This window comes from Haliotis asinina, chromosome 1 (assembly GCF_037392515.1).
Source record: "Haliotis asinina isolate JCU_RB_2024 chromosome 1, JCU_Hal_asi_v2, whole genome shotgun sequence".
In the NCBI taxonomy this organism is placed as follows: domain Eukaryota; kingdom Metazoa; phylum Mollusca; class Gastropoda; order Lepetellida; family Haliotidae; genus Haliotis; species Haliotis asinina.
The window spans coordinates 21,331,684-21,352,617 of NC_090280.1; the positions used below are offsets into that span (position 1 = coordinate 21,331,684).

The 20,934-nt window shown below is 39.7% G+C and overlaps 2 protein-coding genes across 2 annotated transcripts; one reads left to right on the forward strand and one right to left on the reverse strand.

The window, feature by feature from the left end:
* Window positions 1-250: 250 nt before the first annotated feature.
* On the forward strand, window positions 251-5,009 carry LOC137274506 (uncharacterized). Its single transcript, XM_067807729.1, has 2 exons — window positions 251-318; window positions 1,670-5,009. The coding sequence occupies exons 1-2, from the start codon at window positions 297-299 to the stop codon at window positions 2,284-2,286; spliced, it is 639 nt and encodes a 212-aa protein (XP_067663830.1). The 5' UTR covers window positions 251-296; the 3' UTR covers window positions 2,287-5,009.
* Window positions 5,010-5,406: 397 nt separating this feature from the next.
* On the reverse strand, window positions 5,407-8,784 carry LOC137288607 (iduronate 2-sulfatase-like). Its single transcript, XM_067820800.1, has one exon. The coding sequence runs from the start codon at window positions 8,565-8,567 to the stop codon at window positions 7,050-7,052; it is 1,518 nt and encodes a 505-aa protein (XP_067676901.1). The 5' UTR covers window positions 8,568-8,784; the 3' UTR covers window positions 5,407-7,049.
* Window positions 8,785-20,934: the final 12,150 nt, after the last annotated feature.

Below are 20,934 nucleotides of genomic sequence, written 5' to 3' on the forward strand. Positions count from 1 at the left end.
TTGGTCTTCGGCTTCATAAAACAGTATTACGTCTAACATTGTTGGCATATCAGGAAACCAGCCTGTGGTGTTATTCCACATGTAACTCACGTCATTTCTGCCAGTGGGTAACGCGAGCCTTTCATCAAATGTTGACCTAATTCTGTGCAATCCCGCTGTTGCGGGAGGCGTTCCAACTTGACACGTGTGTACGCTTCAGCTCACCGACTTGCTCAAAGTCGTTAGTTGTTTCTCGAGTTGTGATTCAACCATTTACATAAACAGTGGATATTTACGTTTCCAAAGAATATACAAAAATGTTTAACAGCTATTCTTCAGGTAGGTGTTTTGCAAATTTAACACTAGGGCTGCATGCATGTCTTATATCATGATACAAATACCTGGCCTATTGTACAGGTTATGTTTATCAGATGCTACATCATGTTATAGAAAGTGGGTCAATACCTAGTCTGTCTCACAGTCTTTGAACCACATTATTTTCCCTAACTGCAAGCCCTTTTTGTACTGCTAAAGCCTTAAATTAGCAAGTCAAGATTTCACGTTCTGAATCGCTGGTCTCCCTGAGGCTCCTTTTCAGGTAATGTGGGATAGATTGTTCCTATCATCAAGTATATACATTCCGAGACTAAACAGTAGTCTAGTCAATATCCTTCGCACAGTGCTGCGTCATTGCAACGATGAAGATGCCTTGCATTAATTTAACTTATTTGTGCAAGGAGCTGTAATGTAATTATTTCACCATATATTTAGTGTGGGTGCTATTTCGTTCACTGGAGGGCGGCGGTGTTGCCGTGATGGAGGCCGGGGATGGGATGAGATGGTGTACGATGAGTACGGTATTGCAAGGAATCAGTCAACAGTAATTATTATTTTATTTTTTTAAGATAATAGACTGTTGAAAACTTCAAACAACATGAGTGTGTGCGTGCGTGCGTGCGTGCGTGCGTTTGTTGCCTCAAAAAGCACCAGATCAATGTAATATGACAGATGCTAGAAGGTCCGTTGGTCACCTGGGCCCGGATCTCTAAATGTAAAAGGTCTTTATGTTGAATAAAATATATATTTTAAATTGTGTGATCTCTCCACTCGTCACGATGTTTACTACATACTGCTTTACACATGTCATCATAATTATATATCTTATATTTCGTACAGTGACGATACCTGTGAGGAACCTTAGAACAGGTGTTCAATAACCCATACTTGTCGAAAGAAACGACAACCGGATAGTTTGGCTTTGCTCGCGGACGTGATTGACTCATATCATCTTGTCCCATTTGCGTAGATCGATGTTCGTGCTGTTGGTCTTAAAAATGTCTGGTCCAGAGTCGAGTATTTACCAGTAATGGGCTTCACATGTTGTACCCATAAAGGTCGGTTCTTCGGGGTGAAGAGAGAACACGTTAACCGCTAGGCTGCCACATCGTTTCTGGAGATCATCACAAACTGATATCGCTAGTATACTGGTTGTTTAAGACACGGGGATGAAAATGTTTTGTTCTTCACTGGATAGGTTAGGAAAATTACTTGTAAGTGAACAATTGTTTTGGGTAACAATTGCACACACTCACGCATCCAAACATAAACGCAAACAAATTTGAATATCAAAAATTAAAATCATCAGATGACTCATCCTTCAATGATTATAATTTCTACATTTTTTCTGTAGGCTTCGTCTCGAAAGACACGCCATGTGACTCACCGTTGAGGAGGGAATTCGACGTCTTCTGGAAGACGAGTCTGGCTGAGGAGGAGGTCAGCAACACTGCCGCAGTCTGCAAAATTACACGCGACAAAGGGGAGACAACTCTAACGCGTATTTTCTACGAAACCGCGGCTGACGGTCCGCGAGCTGAAGACAGGTTAGTTGAATGGCTTCCTGATGAACCATTCTGGCAAGATGCAGATGAGATCAACATAAAGATCTTTCTAAGTTATTCTCCCCAAGGAGCGACCTCGGAGGGACTTGTTAACTTTCTCCATGACTTAGAAGCTCAGGGTATGGAAGTCAACATGACACTGCGATTTGCTCGCCTGTTTAGAGTGGGAATTGAAGACGAGGCGATAGAAAACAGAGATGGCCTCCGTCTTTTACATAATAGCAAGGTGAAGGTCGATGTAGTGCGTGAATGTGATTGGTTGTATCTAATGGATGTTTTGAAGAACAGAGAAGCGCAGAAGCAGCACGATCGGAGGTCAAGGTTGGTTAAACAAGAACTAACTAAGATATTCACTGACCCACATGATGAACAAACCAGCACTGACAACGTGACAACGAAGCCGTGATGCAAGGGTTAAAATGCCATCGCCGGTTCATTTCGGGCATCAAATAATGTCTTTTGGTATCTTACTTGTCCCTCAGCTACTAGATAATTTCCGCTTACGATTTCAAACTGCGATAAACTTGGATTTCATTTCATATCTGCTCAAAATGAAGCTATTTTGCAGTGATAATGAAATAATGTGGTGTTTCTTGGTTGTTTATCACTTTCCGATAAATAGTTACAATGATTCACAAGACAGATTTCTCATACAATGCAGTTGAGGCCAATCTAAAATAATGGGTCAGAAGTATAATATTGTTACTAGAGTGTATTTTTCTGTAATTTGTATTGATAGTTATTATGGGTCGCATTTCGGGGACGGTGGGGTAGCCTAGTGGTTAAAGCGTTCGCTCGTCACGCCGAAGACCCGGGTTCGATTCCCCACATGGGTACAATGTGTGGTGTCCCCCGTCGCTGGAATTTTGCTCACAAGCTCACTCACATTTCGTATCATCGGTAATAGTGTTTTAGCGGCACGACTTTAAGGTAGCGCTTTAGAGTTACCTCCCTTTGGTGACTTTTGACTGTTGGCAAACAAGAGGCCGATCGCGAAGCTTCGATACTGCTGGTTGTTGTGCTGTTGTGTGTGCGCACACACACACAGACACACACACACACACACACACAGACACACACACACACACACACACACACACACACACACACACACACAGACCGCTTGCTGCGTAACATTTAGTAGAGCTGTTTCTCACTCTCACTGAAAACCAAGACTTTTGTGAGTTGATATCATACTTTTGACTCATTACTTTAGATTGGACTCAGCTGCATTGTACTAGAAATCTCTATTGTGAATCATTGTAACTTGCTAATCGTTTGCTTAATTATATATTATTGAGTATTTTAAATTTGTCAGTGTTATTTTGCTGGTTCTAAGGGGATTTTTTTCACTTTTGCTACAAGTTAATTTTGGAGCCAGTAAAATGGTGTTTTAACTTGTATTGTCCCCTGACCCTGAGACAGTCAGTCAGTTGTGCAAATCACATTTGTTGCAAATTTCTTCACATCTCAAACTTGACAATGAAATTTCAGATTTTGAAAATTGTTTTTGGTCACTACCTTGATGAGGGAGTTTTCAAACATGATGTTTTGCAAATGGTTCAAGAGGAATGTTCAGATCACCCGGAAATAAAGAAACTTGAAATTCATTTACAAATTCAAAGAAAAGAAAACATAAGGACTGAAAAGGATGGCAACAGAAAAAGAAATATAAAGAGATATGAGGTCCTTTGCAAGCTCTACAGCATTATGAAATGTACCTGGGTACCGGTACTTTGCCCATGGAAGTGTTTACTGATCATAATCCCTTGACGTTTCTTCATAAAATGAAGAACAATAATCAAAGACTTATGGGGTGAAGTTTGACCTCGCAAGGGGTCAATCTTGCGATCAGACACTTTAAAGGCAAAACAATGTTTGTGCTGATGTACTTTCCAGGTTGCTAATATATTATAACTCGATGATGCGGCATGTATATACGTGCATTATACCGTAGTAATTCTGCAAGGTGTTTCTCATATTAGTCATATTATTACATGTCATGGTCTTATGCTAGTTATCTTGCTATGATTGTAACTCGAGTGAAAGTCGTAGTGTGTCAACATAACAACCAGCCAACAATACACAGTCACTGATTCTTGAGCATTCCAGAAGTATTTAACCTTCGCGATCGGTCTTGTGTTTACAAACAGTCAAAACACACACTCTTATACAGAAGAGTTCCTAAAGGGAGGCAACTCTAAAGTGTCACCTTAAAAGGCGTGCTGAGAAAATGCTATTAACGATGACGCGAAATGTGACCCATAATAACGATCACTCAAAACTCGAAACATTGTGACCCAATAATAGCTGTCATCAATAACAATACAAATTACAGAAAATACTCGTAACACTCCTCCTAACCTAGTCACAATCAAATCAAAATTTCAAAACCTATACGTTGTTTGCTTTTCTTAAATAATCCACAAACTAGGTTAATACGTTCGTTTGTACATTTCTTTAACCCTTCATAGTTGTGCATGCTTTATTATTTTGATGGGCTGTGGGGTGGCCTAGGGAACGAAGCGCTCACTTGTCAAATCAAGACCCGGGTTCGATTTCCCTCATGGGTACAGTCTGTGAAGCCAATTTCTGATGTCCCTCGCCGTGACGTTTATTGCTAAAAGCGGCGTAAAACCATACTCACTCACTCACTATCGCCGTGTCCTGCTGTGTATAAACCTAACAAAGAGTATTACAAATCACGATACCTATAGTAAATCATTACACTTCCTCTAGCGTATCAACAACTGTCGCCAAGATTTGTGCCCGGATTTTAATTTATCTGCGACCCGCACAGTCAACTGAGGACTGTGTTGCTTCGCATTTTTGTAATGAGGGTAATGCACGATAGCCCTGAGCACGTTTTGATTTTTGTGTTGGCGTTGATAAACAGTATAGTTGACTAAAAAGCAACTGATAGATTTTTCATAGTCCCGCGGCGGATAGGAACCCCAGCCTTACATTGCCATAGAACAAGTACGGTGTCATTGCCGGTAAGAATGACCGTGATGAAACTCGTCAGTCAGTCTGGAAAGCTGTTTTCGTGTTCTGTAACTCGATGATATGTAATAATGTCCATACTGTGTAGGTAAACAACAAAGTCAAAATAAAAACACCGTACAATTTGGTCAAAGTTCAAAGTTCTTGTTTGTTTTGTAACGCCGTAGAGATGCATTGCGGTTCCAGGACAGCACCCTTCAAATAGTAGTATGTTCCAGATAAACGTGTGCTTCCTGTAATAAGCAACGATCAACAAAGTTGGGGTACGATGACATGTGACTGACTAGCCAATCCACATGGCTGCCTCTCAAGACAAGATTGCACGAAGGCTATTTTCAAAGGTAGACGCTAGTGGGTTTAATCAAGAGGAACATCATGAGATAATATAACACATATCATATCACTGCATCAAGCGGAGGACTAGGTGTTGGTGATGATGATGATGATGGCGACGATGACGTCTAATTCTTACTGCACCTTCAGTCTGAATTCGGGAAAGACAAACAACAGAAAAAACTACGTGTAAAATTATTTATTTTTTGTCTTTCTATAACCTTTACGGGATACATAATGGTTAGAAAATAACCCATGTGATTCTAAAAACCTGTAAAACTTGGAATGTCAGCAAACCATACGTTTCATAACACACATGTAAATGACAAGAAAGACCACTCAACAATATATATACACCCAGTATCGGGTATCCTGTGTATTATTTATCCAGGTTAGATGTCATGGACCCACTCCCTAAAACAGCTTCAATTCGGAACCCGGTTCGTAAAACAAGACCCTGAAAGAGTGAGTGAGGGAGTTTAATTTTACGCCACACTCGGGTATATGGCGGTGGTCTGTAAATAATCGAATCTAGACCAGACAACCCATAGAGCTGCAGCATGAATATCGATCAGCACAACTGGGGTACGATGACATGTGTCAACATATTCAGCGATCCTGACTATTCGGTCCCGTTGGTCGGCTCTTAAGGGACGCATTAGTTACTAAACATCTGTTCTAACCTGTATCTTTACGAGTATTCTGGGTGAAAAACCTTCCAATCAACTCGCTCATTCATAATTACTCGACTCAAATGATATCCCTAAGCCAACTCGGGACGTCTGAGACTTCCTTTACACAAATACTTGCTTTCCTGTTAACATCGATATCTCGGCGCCCATGAAACAACTCTCAGTTCAATACATCGAGGTATTGCACACAGGAATTCTTGCGGAAAATCCCTCCAATATGAGGCATTTTGATTGGGTGTTGATTTGAAGCTCACGAGCGAATGAACTGCTATGTTAATTTGGTGATAGGAGGGAAGGCAATGATCATCTCTTTCCAGCACGACTGAGTGAGTGAAAGTTTTCGGCAATACCGTAAAGACAGAAATTCATAAATTAAGAATAAATCTTAGAATATTTCACAAAAAGCTGTCATCGAAGGATAGTATAACTACAAGAATATCACATATTAATAAAACTAGCTTGAGAAAATAGAAACATAAAGCTATTGACCGACAAACAAAAAAGCGGGCTAGGGATCGCTTGCAACAAAAGTGATGTCATTCAAGGACGAAGGAGATTTGACAAATGTCATGAAATATGTTCATATCACATCATAAAGGATTGGAACGGTGGCTCTCTGGGAAATCACCGTTTCACGCTCCAAAGATATGCTGGCAAAAGATATGCATATCATATATTCATACAGCACATATCGTCTATCCTTTAAAAGCAGTTAATAGATGCATCGTGGCTGCTTTGCTGGGGTTTTATGCAAGGCAAACTCGAAACAAGACAACTCCAGCGAAAGCGTGAGGGACCATGGTTTTATGCTGCTTGAAGCAATAATTCAACAGAAACGGCAGGTTGAATTCATAAACATGATGGGATCCACGCAGAGGACAACCGTACAGCTTGATCACCCATTGTGGACATCCAATGCCCATTACTCTTGCCTCAGTCATGGTCCTGGTCGGTCCTATATCTCCTCAATTACAAATGTCCACTGAATAACGCCTGCTGAGGTAAGCGTGTTACCGTGATTAATACGTATACGTCAGAAGAAGAAGCGAACTAGTTCACTAACGGATGCGTTAGGTCATAGATAGTTTTATATTTTCACAAATCATGGTGGACAAACAATCCTCATTATTCTCAACAGACGTTACATATTAACATATCTCCACCCTGCTCGGAGCTGTTTACTTAGCTGTGCCCTCAGATTTGCATAACTCGGTTCCTGGGCCCTGTTTCGGTTCTCCTCCGGATCTTTGCCATGGTCGTACAACTCGACACCGTGTAGTTTGTCCCACTCGGGTCTCAGATGAGGCTTGAACCTTGCCCACTCGGTGTAACGGTATCTGTCGGTCCTAATGCTGTAGCCCATTACGTCCAGCCCGTTCCTGCCGTTCCTGTCGTGAGGAAACTGCGAAAACGCTGCCTTCTTCCATCCAGTTATATTCGGATTCTTGAATAAAGGAACGAAACTTTTCCCTTCTGTGCACAATAATATCTGACTGGAATTTTCAGGACACAATTTCATCTTCGGCAGTCCCGCCAAGTCGACGAGGGTTGGGAAGAGGTCAACGAACTCTACAAGCTGTGATGTCACAATACCGTTATCCGTGAGACCGGGTACTTTGACCATCATAGGTGCACGTGCTGCGAGTTCGAACACAGTCTCCTTCTGCCATTCACAGTGTTCACCCAGCTGCCAACCATGGTCGCCCCAGAATGACACGATCGTGTCATTAGCGAGTCCAAGGTCCTCAAGTTCCTGCAATACACGTCCCACATTATAGTCTGTGAAACTAACAGAAGTGTAATACGCTCTGCGCATGAGCAGAGTTAGGTTCTTTGGGAAGGTGTAATTAATTGATCCAACGTCGTGGAGATTAAATGGTATCACGTTCTTGTAGGTGCCCAGTCTGGAGAAGTTATGCCAGGCAAACGCCGGCATGTCAACGGGTGAAAAGTAATTATCTGGCAGTTTTAATGAATCCAAGGGATAATATTTCTCAAATCTTACTGGATAGTTCCATGGCGTATGGGGCTTATGGAAGCCGACGGCGACGAAAAAAGGCTGCTCACCGCTCTTAGCTTTAGGTGCCACGTCTTTCAACGTCCTAACTGCAAAGTCAGCGATTTGAGTGTCTATCAATGGCGTCCGACGTTCTTCCTCTTCCGTCACAGCCTGCCACAACAGGCGGTTGGAGGGATAATCGTCCTTTCCAAGAAAATATGGATCGGTCCACGAAATAGGATCATTATTCCCCGAGGCACGTTTCCCAGGATGAAATACTTTACCCATACCAACTGTCCGGTATCCATTTTCCTTGAAGTATTGAGGTATTGTTGTGAAATTACCGCCCACCACGCGCCAGTAGTGTTTGAGATCCCACACACGGGTCGTGTCAGGTCGCCGGCCGGTCAGTACAGAAGTACGACTTGGGCTACAGATTGCTTGCGATACGTAACTTCTCTGTAGAACCAGACTACTTCGAGCCAGACGGTTCAGATTCGGTGTATACATAACAGGATCGCTCGGGGAAGGGGCATTGTTTCCTGAATAGGCTCCCAAATTCGGTCGCAGATCGTCCGCTACGAAAAATAACACATTTTTCCTCTTTAACTGTGCCCCACACATAGTAAACAGAACTGCTGCGAAGATTACGTTAAACATGGCGAGACTGGGGTTTGTATATGTATTTTCCTGAAGCTAGACGATTCACACACCAGGTTGTTGTGTGAAGAGTGATCGATGAATACTTACTGATTGCCTAAACTGATTCACTCGACCATATTTACGTCTTTGACTACACTGAGAGCTGATCTTCCCGAACCACTCGCTACAATCCCGACCCTCTCGCTCATGACCAACTGACAGCACTAAAAATAGACAGTCCACACGCTTCCGGCGGGGACCGTATAATCATCCCTTAGTCCTTTTATACCGGGCTATTACTGAAAACATTATGATTGTCGTTGTCGGTCTACAAAATTCTCTAGAATATATTAAGTAGGAGTTCCATTCAAGGCTAGAATGATTCTAGTTTCTACTTTCAAAAAGTTATATTTATTCGGGGGAAAAATCCAATCTGAAAACGTATTATATATCACCCTGGTTATTTTTTTAAATATCTAGTCTTTTCCATAGCCTTTTCTGCACATGTCCAAGCCCTATATGAAGCAGGTCTAGATGGTCTCTTTATTGTGACTAACATGACGTTTCGGAGCGTATGCTTGCTCCATCATCAAGTGAATAGAAGGCATTATAAAGGGCGTATATTTACATACTTCTACATATAGGTACTCAAAATACAAAGATAACATGTTTAACAACGTTGAAGACTGAAAATATAATACAAGCATGAGACCTGTAACGCACATAACAACATGGTAATTGACTTGATGGAATATAACACAAACATGGAGAGGCTGATTAGGGCAAGCGCTTTCTCGCCTTAAAATTTGGAGACGAGAAAGCGATATCGCGAGACGAGAAAGCAATAACACGAGACAGTGAGTGAGTGAGTGAGTGAGTTAGTTTAGTTTTACGCCGCTTTTAGCAACATTCCAGCAATATCACTGCGGGGGACACCAGAAAATGGGCTTCACACATTGTATCCATGTGGGGAATCGAACCCGGGTCTTCGGCGTGACGAGCGAACGCTTTAACCACTAGGCTACCCCACCGCCCCAACAAGAGACATGTGAGTGAGTTGATATTTAACGTCACATCGGCAATATTTCAGCCATATTTTCAGCCATGACGAGAACATTCAACTATGAAAAGTACCATATGTACATTATAAAACCTGTCAACGAAGGACAGTAAAACAAGTAGAATATCACGATTAGCATTAAAACTAGAGACAAGAAAGCGATATCGCGATACGAGAAAGCGATATCATTGGACGAGAAAGCGATAGAGCAAGCAAGCGAGAAAGCAATAGAGCGAGAGAGCGAGATATTACCCACAATTCAATCCTGTCTGGGCATGAATGACAGAAAACTGGAGCTCAATCGCCATTCTCAGTAGCATTAAATGGTTTTCAGAAATGTTCTTGTTCATGATAGGCATTGTTTGATTTGACGTCTAGAGAAAATCTAAGATAGATGTAGACTTTCCTTTGGAATACTATTTGAACGTATACAATATTCATAATCGCGAAATACCGGAAACATTCAATTTGTGACTGAAGGAATTACATATTTTATACCATTGCTGGACTGGAATTGTCTTAACTACCTAAGGCTTAATCCTCTCAATGCTGCCGTCGAACCCATTCGACAGGAGTGCAGGATAATGACATCTCCAAATAAAACTTGCAATAATTATTCAACGAGTCTGATTTACGTGTCATATGAATTATGTATGGAATGTGCTAATTCTCACCTTTTTAAATATGTAATGTTCAATACGTTTATATACCTTAAAACGAAACGCCCGCGAATTAAAAATGAGATCGCCGAATTTCTCGGCACACAGTCGAAAATAACGGCCATTGTTGACTTCCAGCGCACCACGCCGTGTGGTACCCAGTCTAATATTTTCTTCATAACGAAATATTTTTTGATAGTTTAGTCGATATTTTTTGTTCCTTGACGAAGAGAAAGCTCATAAGTTTCCCATTTTCTAAAAAATTAGTAACTTTCGGCTCAAATAAATATAAACAAAACCAATCTCAATGTTATATCATCGATTGGACGAATAGAAACGATCATGGCAACGGCGGTATACAAACAACTCATGTATCGTGATGCCGAAGAAAATGTGCCATCCTTTTGACATATCCAATTATTTTACATGGAATTAATTACACGGTGTGAATAGGTAAATGTTATTGCCTCTGCACAGAAATTACCAGATTTAGCGATTTTATTTTGATTTGGTTTGATAAACCTTCCAACATTCACAAAGTTGACAGCCGTTGGTGACCCGAAAGGGCGTGGCCAAACTCGCGGTCTTTCTAAGTGACAAGATACGAAGGATGTTTGAAAATATGCGTTCATAAGCAGAATCTGAACACATATACATTGAAAGAAAACGACTCAATACCTATATAATGCAGATGATGAAACGGTATCACAATATTTGTAATTGTACCCACCCTTGATGAAACCGGAAGCACGTACACGGCATGGCACTCGTGGAAGTAAAATGTGAACGAGTTGGAAAACGACCATTGATACATTTTCTAAACTGATTCAAATTCCCGTAAGATTCATACTATACACCAAAATTACCTTTAAGTCATCCTCAGTCATTTACTGTTAGTTGTGTTCAATAGCAGTTGTCATTTGTTGCTTGTGTTGTAGTATTTCTCCTGAAGTTAGCCGTCGATGTGTTGATCTTTAGTTTAGCAAATCCGAAGTCGATGATTTTCGCGGTCTACTTTTTTCAAAGAATGTTCTGACACGGGGAGACATATAAATTGTCAGTGTGTCGTAACAATAACAGAATGTTCTTCTGTGTATATCGTTACAAGAAGTACAATTTTGATGATTGAAGATGTCATGAAAAAAAATCATTTTTCCTTTTGCAGAAACGAACGAAACCAGAGCTAGTGTGAGAATGTAACGTACATAAAAATTAATTACTGCTTAGAAAACAACTGTCATCGTCTTTGTGAATCAGTATTTATTTTAGACATTAAAACAGCTAAACATCACATCTTTTGTTCACGAATTTGGAGCAAAATTGAAATTATTTTGTTACTCCAAACAGCAGAGCTTTCGGAGTTAATTCTGCCTAGTATAATGCAGGTAATGTTTCAGATCAAATTGTTTGACGTGTGTGCATATTTGTATAAAAAAAATCGTGTCATGTGGCTCAGTCCGTGGTTCCATACAGCTTTTAGATATTGCACTAGTGCAATCTGAACTGCAAAATGTACCTCATGTTTATGGCCATACTTTTTACCTACTTGCACACTGTCTATGTTCATATTTTACTGTTAAAACAGACTTCATCTGGGAAACAGACTGATGATCCAAACTCTTGGAGCAGTGGTTACACTGACAGTGATCGAAAGACAGACTCATTTTTTTCTTGTGATGAAATTTCATGAAGTAATATGAAATTATCATACCAGACCTAGAATAATTTTGTCGTAGTGATGTTTTGAATATGGAATATCAAAACTACAAGTGACAGATAATTAAGTGATGAGTAGGAGGTGCAACCTATGTTAGTCTTTGGCATCAAGGTAATCATGTGGTGGCAAGTAAATTTCTTTTTTCCTAATACTGAGCTCTGCAGTGAGTGGTTTTTGTTGTCCAGTTTGGAGCTATTCTTTAAGATTTCAATTTGGATTTTTTTCATTACCATGTGTATATGGCAAAGACATATATATCAAATGCTTCCAGATCTTTAACGGAAGACTGCTCAGTCCTTGGCATTTTGTTATTCAAGGAAGACCGTTCTTCATGTTTCTTGTTTCATGATGGTTTAGGCTATTGAACACTAAATAATTGGAGTATATCACCATCAGACACTTCAGCAAACAGAAACAATCCTTGAAAGTTCATTAGACCCATTTCATATTGTGACATTGCTCCTAAACCCAGGAAAAGACAATAAGGTAGAATAATATATATATACAGAATATGAAGCCTGTTTACTTTCACCAGAGACAATATAACTTCTTATATGTATATGGTTTCTTTTTTATCAAATGATAACATTTTCTGATAAAATTACATGTACTGTTACTTCAACAACATAATTGACATTATATGTCACGTGCGATTCAAAATAATTCAGCAAACAAAGTGGTACTGTTGAAAACAAAAATAACTCATCACCCATTTGTATTTGATATACATTTTGGCACGATATTATGAAGAAATAAAATACACAAAATAATTTGTAACATCTATCCATATATTTTATGGCATACATGTAGTTGTAATAAAAATTTGTGCAAAACTGTCAGCTTTCCACATTACTGAAAGACATTAATTAAAATTTGGTTATTTACACGTTGCTAATGCATTGACAGATTTTAAGTGTCTTTGCCCTTGTCTATTTGAGAGAGAAAAATAATTGTCATATTATTAATATCATTTAACATATTAAAGTAAATGAAAAGATTTAAAGTTGTAACCAGTTATGAAACATAAAGCATTGACAAATCTATCATAATTATTCATCAAGAACGTTAATTCATTGCATAAAATTATGAATGTAATTCAACTTGTTCTAAAGTGAGACATAACTTTCCCAATCATGTAATATGAACGCAATTTTTATCAAATCATCTCCGATATCATGTGAAACTATAACTGAAAATATATTTTTTGTTTATAAAACATGTATACTGCAGTTCTTACTACACTACATCGTCATAAAAAGAAAAGCATGAATGTTATTTTGAAACACAAATGCCACGCCCATATCCGCGCACCTGTTGTTGAGAATGATGTTTGTACACGTTTCTGTGTTGGACCATGTGAAAAAAAGAATAAGCTGGGATCAACATGCATCACAATTATATCTTTGCTATCTTTATATTCAGTGGACAATAAAGTAATGTGCCTAATATGAACAAAAATTCAAATGAAAGATACTGAAAAACTTGCATCTGCAGTGTTGATCGACTACTGTTTCCGGGTCACGGGAGCATACAAGGTCAAACTGGTTCGGCTATGTGCGAATTATATAGTCAAAAATACACCAAGAAAATTCTATGAGCTCTGATTAGTCACTTTAAACAGTTATTTGTGCTAAATTCAGACGAAATATCTCCAACTTTTCTGTTCATATTCAATACCGAATGAATTTCATCAGGCAATCCCCGTCTGTGACATCACATCCGGTGACCTTTGCACTTACTAGAAAACAAGTTAGATTTCACGATCTTAATTTTCGTCTGTCTTTCGTCATACTAAACGGAAAATGATACATGGAACACTTGTAGAATGAGAAATTCTCCCTCTTTCACCAGGTCTTACACAGAAGAGTTCTGTAATCTTTCTTCTGACCAAAAAAGCTATATTTTATGTAGGAGTTCGACGAAGCGCGCCATGGTTGTTTTTTAGTATGCGTAACACGATTTAACACCGTCTCTTTGTGGGTTTGTGCAAAAATGAATGAACCATAAAACTTGATATTTGCACTCATGAATGCTTATGAATCATGTATTTTATTCTGCTATTTTCATTACATGACACGCTTAAATAAACGTAATAGTGCCATTTCAGTAAGACCTGTTATGACATCGAAAATGTTATTTGTTTACGACGAACGTTTTCGATTATTTTTTTTTCAGAATTATTTTTTAATTTGTCGTCGCGCGGATATTTGCCGATACAAATATACGAAATTAAAGTCAGATACTTATGAAATATCAGTAATACGAATATTGAAATCGGTTTGCGATAATTGGACAATTTATACGGTTCCTAGTATAAAACGCATCCGGCTACCAATTGAGTAATTCAGGTAAATTCAGGAAAATTTACTATATTTATGTTTGTCTTGTAATTAATATCTCTACGTTTGAAATTACCTGGATATTTTTTGATAATAATGTTTATTTTTGTATGTAGTATTAATGAGCTGAATATTTTTTCAGTTGTCCCTTATTTAGTGACGCACTGAGTGTTTGAAATCACCCACCCTCTTATTAGCGCCTTATGCTGAAATTAATTCATCAGGCTAAAGGTTAATGACGTCAACCAATTAAAACTAACGCACTAACGCAACCTAACACGGTATATTCAACCATATCCAAATAATTATTCTAAAATAAAATCAGTGTAACAACCCAATTAAGTTAGTGAGATTCAACCGATTTATGTCGCTCTTAGCAATAATCCAACAAACTGGAACCATTTGTGTTTTTCATGGTTATCAAAAATACAGCTTTACGTTCTTTTTCAAGATGATAAATTTTATTAACTGACGATCTTCACCTTTATGAACCCAAATCGCTCCTACCCAAGGAATGAAGAGGCACGTTTGACAGTAAAGCACCTTAAATTGGTACTTAAATGTAGAAACAGAACCATTCCACAGTCAGTGGTCTAACCTAGGCAAAAGGATGCAGTCCAACGTTCGTCCAGTCAAAGCTGAAAATATACAGTATATAGTACGCAGTTAAAAGCTGGTCTAACTAACCATTGTGAACTTCGAGGGATATTTAGCAGTTGGTGTGCTGAACAATGGGGACAGTTCTATAGATGTGCTTCCTAACATAAGCGACGTTGTGGTGTAGACACTGTTATCAAGCACGTGATGTACAATACTGCGGGAAACGCTTTTATGTTCATCAGTAAAGTTTGTTAAGTAAGTTGACTGGCGTTTACACATTAACAATATTGCATGATGAAGCCAAGTGCGCATGTAAATAACAACTCTTTGCTCTGTATCACATTTATCTCATTCATTCATGACGAATGAATAGATACAATGATTATGTCTTTTCGAGGTGAAAGGTGATTGTCATGTTTATTGTGCACAGTGTAACAGCTGTCGAAAAATGTTCTAACTTCAATATTCACGGCATATGTCAAGCATTTAACTGATAACTTAATTGTGTGTTACTAGTTCGTTAAATCGATATTCAGTTTTCTGGGAAATGCGCATTTGTCTACTTACAATTGTTCGTTTTGCTTTCCGGATTATATTTCCTCGTCAGGACAAAAGTAGATAAACTGAATGCGGCACACATCATAATTGTAATTGTGTAGAAGTTTCTAGATCTATTTCCGAATCTTGTTTAACCCCTATCAATAACATCCTATCCTTATGATTCAGGAATCATTATGTTTGTTTGTCGTTTAACGCCGCGCCGAGCAATATCCCAGCCATTTGGCATCCTGTACCAGACAATCCAGTGATCAACAGCATGGACATCATGAGCTGTGCCCGAGGCCGTTGGATTGTGAGGACACATAGGAGACACTGACCACCCAATCCAAGTCGTGAGTAAGCGAAGACTGCTGAAGGCATTCTGCGTCACGACGACGCGACGTGTGTATAATCTAAATCTTTCTTTCTTAAAGGGTAGGTAATTTATTACATAATTACAAAATTTGACTGGACGCCCAATATTACACACGAATAGTGCTGACTGCAATGGTTAATGGCACATGGATCGATAACTTGATTATACCGTACAACTACGTCACAACATAACGATTCATTCTTTTCAGCTGCGCTGGGTCAGCGTTTGCTTTTCACACTGAAGGCCACAATGTGTGAATCCCGTTTCTGGTGTCCCCCGCCGCGATGATGCTGGAATACTGCTTAAAGCATCGTAAAACTAATCTCACTCACTCACACGTTGACAGTCTATATTTCACATCAGGCGACCAGTGGACAGAGTGCCAGTCTGACATTAGTGGTTCGATCCCATGGCCGCACCACACCAAAGGACGTGAATGAATGGAACTTGCATTTGTTGTTTCGATGTTTTCACTGTTATCGTACCAAGTCTATCACTGGATCTCACATACCCAAACATGAGTCTCATTAACCCATTCAGACAATGACCTACTTTTTCAGCTGCTCTGAATTGTTTTCGTATGAAAGTGAAAATAGACACCACAAACAACTCTGGTTACACTGAATTCCAATTCTTTGTTTCATAAGAAAATTAATTTTAATTTTAAACTTTAATATCAGCGTATTTCTATTTTTGGTTGTTTTTGTTGAGGTTTTGGCAGCACACCTTAACTAAGAAGTACAGACTGCCCCTGTTCGATGAGGTCGTAAAATGATTCACAATGCATCTGGCTAACTGGATTCACCTGTAATGTGGTTTCTGCGCTGGTTCAGCGTAGTTCTGTAACGCACACTGAGACTGATTTAATATCAGTTCCGGACCAGACCGCCAAAGTTTTCTAGCGGCAGAGCCTCATTTTGAGATTTCCACGTTTTCCCGGCTACCGTTTGTCAGAGCTCGCTGCACGACAGAGCATGCAGTACAACGTGTTTGCAAGGATTAGAAACAGCGTAGTGTTGCAATATATAGTATTCCCAGAAATTATTGAGAATCATGTTGCGTCATGTAACTCATTACGTTTATTAACTTCTGGCGTTTTACTTACATAAACATGTTAAAACATCATCCTTTTACAGTCTCAGTCTTGTTTTAGTACTTTGTTAGACCTCCTCGCTCAGCAATGCATGCCTGAATATGCCTAGGCACACTACCCATCAAAGTTTGTAGGTAATCGTGTGACAGGGTATCCCAATATTGGACCACCTCGGCCTTCATATCTTCAATATTTCTCAGTCCCTTTTTATTTATTCTGTCCTTCATGACTCCCCACACATTCTCAATTGGGTTTAGGTCTGGGCTGTAACTGGACCAGTCTAAAACGTGAACATTTTCGCCCGACAACCACTGTTTTGTGTAGCGCGCAGTGTGTTTTGGGTCATTATCATGCTGGAAAATCCAATCATCTTCATACAATGTTTGTGCTGTCGGAAGAAGGTGACCATTTAGAATGTCAACGTATCTTTCTTTTGTCAAGTTTCCCGTGAAAACACACAATGGCGTCACTCCGCGAGCCGATATGCCACCGCACATGTGAAACTTCGGGCTATGTTTTGGTCGCTGGTAGATAGGTTTGACAGTATCTTTGGTCCAAATTTTCACACAATTAGGGAAAAGCCAAACAGAACTTTCATCCGAAAAGAAAACATTATCCCAATCTTGATTTTCATGAGCCCGACACCAGTTTAAACGTTTTTCCTTTTGTGCATCTTTCATCAACTTCGAGGGAATTCCACGTTTTTTCACCCAATTAAGTCTCTGTAATTCCTGCCTAACTGTTTCATTGCATACCTGAGGACTTCCTCTGCTAATCATTTCATTTCTGATGTTCTCAACACTTTTCAATTTGCCCCTACTCACAATCTGCCCAAGTCTTCGGCGATCCACAACACTGAATTTCCTAGGCCGACCTGCCCCTGCTTTGTGCTCTATCCCTGTTCCTGATTGAATATTCTTCAAAGTTCTGTATACTGTAGACAGAGGAATACCATGTCTACAAGCTACCACTTTAGCATCAGCCTCACCCCTTTCAAAATCATCTAGAATGAGCTTTCTTTTCTCTCTTGCTGTAAATTCTGCCATGTCAACACAGGAAGCCGTCTGCTCAGACAAGGGAGATAACTCTTGACGTAATGAGCTGCCTTCTAAGCCTTCAAGAGTTGTCTCCCTTATTTAGTATGCTTAGTGCATAGTGAAAGCCCTTTTTCCAATCTTAGCATCATTAGAAAAAAAACAAAGATTTTCTCAATAATTTCTGGGAACACTGTACACGTACTTAGACGTAGCAAATCACAGTGACTAATGTTTAGGTATCCAGTTAAATGAATTAGTCTAATCATTATGGTCTGGTTATCGCACTAAGTCGTGCAACAGAACGGATCCCAGTAACCAGGAAAAGTGACTGATCAGTAATCAATGTTTTGACTTGGATACACGGAGATCTTGAAACACATATACCCGAGACATATGAGAGTTATTCTGGAAGTAATATCACGTTCTGTCCATGTTCGTAGACCAGGAAGGACTTGTCGTAAGAGGCGACTAACGGAATCATGTAGTCAGACTCACTGACTTGGCTGACACATGTCCTCGTATCCCAATTGCGTAGATCGATGCTCATGATGTTGCTCACTGGATTGTCTGGTCTAGACTCCATTATGTACAGAACACTGGAATATACCTGGAATATTGTTGCGGGCTGTGGTAATCAAGGAACGAACAACAAAAATTCAAAGCAACTTGGATTCTCGCGCTTTCATTCTCAAATACATACTACATCCTGGTAAACACGTTTATCGAATCTGGAATTTCCTTAGTCTTGCCCTGTTACGCTGCACGCTGAATGGGCAATCCATCGTTTATCACACTCGTTACTGGGAAGTGCAGTTGAAGTTGTTTAAAACCGGACTTAAATTTCGAAAAATGGCCCAGGGCACGAGGATCATTCGCGTTTGAAACATTACAAAAGCAACGCCAACCATTATAGAGTACCACCAGACGCCTTAGCGCAAATATCTCGAACTGAAACGTCGCTTAAGAGCGAATATCTCGGTAGGTTATGGAATGGGGATTCGGACGTTCGTGGTCTCTGGCTGTCCACACCGCATTCACACATTGGCACACAGTCACACAACACCAAGTTCTATACTCAAACAGGTTTAATTTGTCTCAGTCCATGTCTCTTAATACAACTTCAACACAAGACAGGATGGGCTTGCTACCTCCTCCACTCAAAAAATGAAGATCGATGTCTGAAAACCGAGGACGAATATCGTCTGCGAGACGGCGTTAATGTCAACCGAACTGTAACTGTTGTAATTCAGCTAGAGACCTTGACCATACAGTGATACTGACACGTGATATTTTCAGACGGTCCTGGACATGTATTGCCCGGGTGTTACACGAACGCGGTCACCCTGTCTGTCTGCTAGGTGGGTCACAGTATAGAAGCGGTTTACCATAGAATTGTCAACATTTCAACATTTTACGAGTGTGATTAGAGAATGATTAGGGAATCATGATTAATCATATGGCATATTAGGTCGAGGGGTATGAATGATTACATAACAGCTTTGAATCTGAAATATCAACCATTATCAAATACTTGCTATATGACATTTTCCAAGATTTTCTGCCATGTCTCTCACGTCTTCTTCTGTAAAGTTGTATCAAACCATTCCTGACCGTGTTTCAAGGAGATGGCTTCTGTGGCTAGTAGTGAACATGCCCGAAAGATCGGTGGTTTTTAGCTTTGTTTTGGCAAAGAAGACATGCTCATATTTCTTGTTCGAAAAAATCCCCATGAAATCACGGTCACAAAGAACTCGAGGGGACGTCTACGTGCAGTTATCGCCGTACTTTGTTGGACACATTTCGACTTAAACATAGTCAGTGGCTGGAACCACACCATTTCAATATATCCTTCAGTGGATTACATAGATAATACATGCCCATGCAATACCCATATTAATGACCGAATGAGTGTAGTTTTACGTGGCACTAAGCAATATTCCAGATATAAGCGGCGGTCTGTAAATGATCCAGCCTGGACAAGGCAATCTAATGATCAACAGCATGAGCATCGATCTGCGCAATGACATGTGGTAAGCAAGTCAGCGAGCTTGACCACCCGATCCCATTAGTCGCTACTTACAAGCATATTCACCTTGGCAAGCATGGGATACTGAAGGCCTATTTTACCACGGACCTTCACGGGTCACTTACTGTGTAATAAAATTGTAGATTTATTAAACTGATATCGTCAACGGACGGGTACTAAAAGCGTGTTCGTCATGAACATAGTTCACGCTAAAAATGTATTTTTGGCTTTACGTTATCGCGTTACTACATGTAGTTTATTTAAGAACATCACTATTTTCTGGGTCTATATGTTAATCTAATTTTAGCACTGGATGCTTTTTGCATTCAATTTACGACACATGCTGCAATAATTTAGATATCGGCTGTGACTTGGACCAGACAGAATGGATGTTATGAAGATTACAGACAGTTCCTACAGGTTGCCACCATTTATCCGAAGTAGTCGCCTTTTGTTTGTTTATTTTACTCACAAATATTCTAACTAAAAGCGGTGGTGGTAAATGACCAACTCTAGACCAAACAATCCAGTGATGGACATCATGAGCATCGATCTATGCAATTAGGGCACGATAGCAGTTTTCATCTTTCCTGGATTCGATCATTTTGTATTACACAAAGAGAACTACTTGCCAAATATTTCTTTGATTGCCATTGTAGTGTTTTCATTCATGTAACTTTACCATTCACAGTTTCACCGTGGCGAAATAGTTTAATAGTTTGAATAGTTTGATTCCGCTGGTAAAACTTAAATCTCTCAGCTATCACCAATGGTTTGGGATTTATGTGGTTCTTCTCAATGCCACACAGGTCAGTGTAGGACTTTTCAGAAGGTTTTGCAGGTGAAACTAAAGTTCTCATTAGAGAGTATGTTTCCCGTCCTACCACAGTAAGCAGAATAGCCTTCTTTTTATCAGAATCTGTAATGTTATTAACCAC